This window comes from Apaloderma vittatum, unplaced genomic scaffold, assembly GCF_000703405.1.
Source record: "Apaloderma vittatum isolate BGI_N311 unplaced genomic scaffold, ASM70340v1 scaffold5457, whole genome shotgun sequence".
Lineage (NCBI taxonomy): Eukaryota > Metazoa > Chordata > Aves > Trogoniformes > Trogonidae > Apaloderma > Apaloderma vittatum.
In genome coordinates, this window is record NW_009724399.1 from 13,158 (window position 1) to 17,237 (window position 4,080).

At 38.4% G+C, this 4,080-nt stretch overlaps 1 protein-coding gene across 1 annotated transcript; it reads right to left on the reverse strand.

The window, feature by feature from the left end:
* Positions 1-2,076: 2,076 nt before the first annotated feature.
* On the reverse strand, positions 2,077-3,084 carry LOC104276230 (melatonin receptor type 1B; the record flags this gene model as incomplete). Its single annotated transcript, XM_009872463.1, has 1 exon — positions 2,077-3,084. A coding segment is annotated over one exon (869 nt), but the record flags the coding sequence as incomplete, so codon positions are not given.
* Positions 3,085-4,080: the final 996 nt, after the last annotated feature.

The following is a 4,080-nucleotide window of genomic DNA, read 5'->3' on the forward strand; positions in this document are numbered from 1 at the left end:
CTAGTTTATTGGAGAGTCAGACAACAAATTCTGACTTCCAAGTCACAACTTTGAGTACTCACAGAAGTCAGAAAAAGCAGGATTATCAATGAAGCAAACTTCATGTCCTTTCCTGCAAGTTGTTTCACAGGCTCTTGAAACTTCTTACTTGCTCTGGGGGGAATTTCACATGTAGACATAGATGTGTACTAGTTCTGTGTTCAGTACCTTGGTGTGGAAGTCAGGAAGAAATACAATGCGCATTGAAACAATGTCAGACGTACAAAATTATATTCCAAGTAGAACCTACATGTCAATGTTTGTTACTTTGAGCTACAAATATTTATCTGTCACCAGCTTGAATTTGTCCCTTCTCTTTCTTACCCCCATTCACAAAGGTTTCAGCTTTCATCAGTCTACTATGCTATGAGTCCTAGGACACTGAACTTCAGAGATTGTCAGAAATTATCTGAAGAATATGAAAGAAGTTAGAAACTTCATCACATTTGTTACTTTTCTGTAGTTAACATAGACTTTTTGGCAAGTAAATACAACATTTAAAATACTGTGTTTTTTTCTATAAGTGTGGCAACACAAGGGTAATGTTTAACTCATTTTATGGCTTCAGGAGCAGTATATTGGCTGTACGAATTAACATTACTACAGAAATATTTTTCATAGTAGACAGGTCTGGAAAACCCAACTGAGATGTAATGGCAACCTGAATTTCTCCTTTTCTGGTTTCAATACCTGGCATGGATTTACCAAAGGCTTACTCCTCCCCCATGAACAGCACTACTAAGAGTTTTGTGGATTTGAGGTCGAATGATAAAATAACTTCATTGACTGTGTCTTTATATACAGATCCCTAATCTGATTTAGAGATAATACAAACCACGTTGTGTAAATTATTGTGCTGCTGTGGGCTGTAACCCAGATAGTAACCCAATCTGTATGGTTGCCCTTAAAATGTGTTACTTGAAAAAGAAATCCATTTTGAATTTGAGCTGGATTTGAAAAGAAAATACAAAATCATCCTTTTCTTTTATGAACTGTGCAAACATGAAGTGTAGGTACACTGATTATGGGACTGAGATCACCTGTCTTTGACTGAAATATTTCTAGCTGATCTCTGTCACAGTCGGTGAAGATACAGTCAGTGAGTTCTGTTGATTGTTTCCCCAAACCAATAAATATGACGATTTCAAGTTAAAATTATTAATTTCCTAGAACTCCATGGATTACAGTGGGAATTTAGAAAATAATTCATGAGCAAACACCTACACTGGAGACATCATAAACTTGGCAAGATAAATCCTTGTCTAGCTATCCAAAGTGAGATGTCTGAACTAGTAGTCACAGCTCCTTCTAAAGTCAATGAGAGGAGAGCAGATCATCACAGGCCATATGCCATCTTTTCCAGCTTGTGACAAATTTGTAAATTGTGCCAAAGTGCACAATTGATCAAATGACATTATATATATATATTTAGGTAAATAAATGGAGTGCAATAAAAAAATCCATCCTCTCTAAAGGAAGAACATTGCATGAAGCAAACGTGCACGAAATCAATCATTTGTATTATATTATCTACCATAAAACTGAACACAAAAGATGAACAGAGAAAAACACACTATATTCCCAATCTCAGTGCATGTAAGCATGAAAAACCTGGGAGGAAAGGCTCTAATGTTAGTATTTTTTTTTACGCAAATATTCCTCTCTCCAGCTTACAGGTTTGATTAATGGATTCTATTACTGCCACCAATACATGCACAGAAATGTGATGTTTGGTTTATTTGTGGAAAACAGTATCTCTTTCTTCAGATATAGGAGGGAGGAAAACGTCACTCTGCATCTCTGACGAGCCGCTGTGCCCATAGACAAGTAAGTACCTTCACTATGTCTTTAAGAAATTAATCCTGATCTTGTACAAAGAATGCAAGACTCCCAATGAAGTAAAAAAACCATTTCATTCATATGTCTGGGAGCAGAATTTGGCTCTCAGAACTAAACCAGCCTGCACTCACCTGCTGCCTTAATTCTGAAATGCATTTTCAGTTGATATCTTGTCTAAATCATGAATTGAGAGCAATGTGCTTTGTCAAGAAGACAGTATTCAGTCACAAAGTGCCATCAAAATGGAAAGACCCCTGAAGAAAGCAAAAATGATCCAAATGTAACAACTATATTCTTGGGTTTCTCCATGACAGACTCTGCATTGACTATTACATATTTACAAGGTATCAGTTTTCATTTGGTCATTGTTGTTTAAAGCAGGAGAAGGCTTGCTCTTCTGACCATCAGTTCCACCTTTGGAAGTGTCCTGGAAGAAAAGCCTTGGCATCCACAGTGACATTAATATTCGCTTGTATTCATTCCGAAAGTTCTGGTTAAGAAGACCATATATTATTGCATTAAGGCAGCTGTTGAAATAGGCCATGAAGTAGCTTATAATGAATAACCATTCAGGAACTTTTGGTGCCATTTCCATGGGATCGATGGCTACAGCCAGTCCGATGAAGTTCAGAGGTGCCCAGCAAAAGGCAAAAATCACAAAAACCACAAACATGGTAAGAAAGTTTCTGAAGTCACTTGGCTTCAGTCTTGTCTTTGTTTCTGACTTGACTCGTCTTCTAACTTGAAGCACTAAAACCCAAATTCGAAGATAGCAGAAGCTCACAATGGTAATAGGGACGATGAAGTGAATTAACACAACAGCTATTGTATAGTAGGAGCTTGCAGTCTGAACAAAGGTGCATGAATAGATGCGTGGATCATACTTTAAAGAGCCAAGAAAAAAATTTGGCACAGTTGCAATTACTGTTAATATCCAGACTAAGGAGACATATAGCATCGTGTTCCAACAGCTGTACACTTTGTCATAGGCAAAACTATGACATATATAGCAATATCGGTTTATTGCAATGGCAGTGATGTTGAAAATAGAGCCTATTACACTTAGTCCCATCACAAAGCCACTCACTTTACAGTGCACTTCACCCATTGTCCATCCATTGTGGAAAATAGCTAAGAGCACAAGTGGGTATGGATACAAGGCCACCACCAGATCAGCCAGAGCTAGGCTCACCACAAATGCATTACCTGGGGAAAAAGAGAAAAAAACAGAACAGTATAGACTTATAGTTGTGAACAAGAAGAAAATATGATGTATTATTTTGGATATCTGCAATGCCAAATTGATTATGTCAGCAAGTGGCAGGTATATAGGCCTAAAAGACCTGTATGGGAAGCATACTACATATCAGCTTAGATCATCACAGAAATATCTGCAGCAATACAATATATATAACCTATTAGTGACTGAATTGTACCCTCCTTTCTGTTTTAATCTTTAATAAACACAGCTATCAACGAGTCATTGCATAAACATATTTTGAGTTGTTTCAGTGTAGCTAACTCCATAGCTTGGTCAAATAAGGCAAAACAGAAAAGTCTAAATTGCACCAGGTAGGAAGGCCATTGTGACATTCTAACCTATCACTGGAATACTAATAGGCTTGACAGATACCAAGGGGAAGAAGGATACACAAAAACTAGGTCTATAGGGCTTAGAAGGATGTGTTGTTTTCTGTATATATGCTCTAGCCACACTGCCCAATTCGCAGAAGGCAAAGGTAGGGACTAGGAAGATGAAGAACCTTTCACTGCAGAAGTAGACAAGATTAGGGACCATCTAAGGAACCTGAAGGTGCAACAAGTCCATGGGACCCAATGAGATGCATCTACAGGTCCTGAGGGAACTGGCAAATGAAGTTGCTAAGCCACTATCCATCATATTTGAGAAGCCATGGCAGTCTGGTTAAGATCCCACTGAATGGAAAAGGGGAAATATCACCCTTATTTTTACAATGGGAAATAGGGAAGATAGGGGGAACTACAGGCCAGTTAGTTTCACCTTTGTGCCCTGCAAGATCATGGAGTGGATCCTCCTGGAAACTATGCTAGGGCACATGGAATATAAGGAAGTGATTGATGACAGTCACCATGGCTTCACTAAGGGCAAATTCTGCCTGACAAATTTGGTGGCATCCTATGATGAGGCTACAGCGTCAGTGGATAAGGGAAGGGCAACTGACA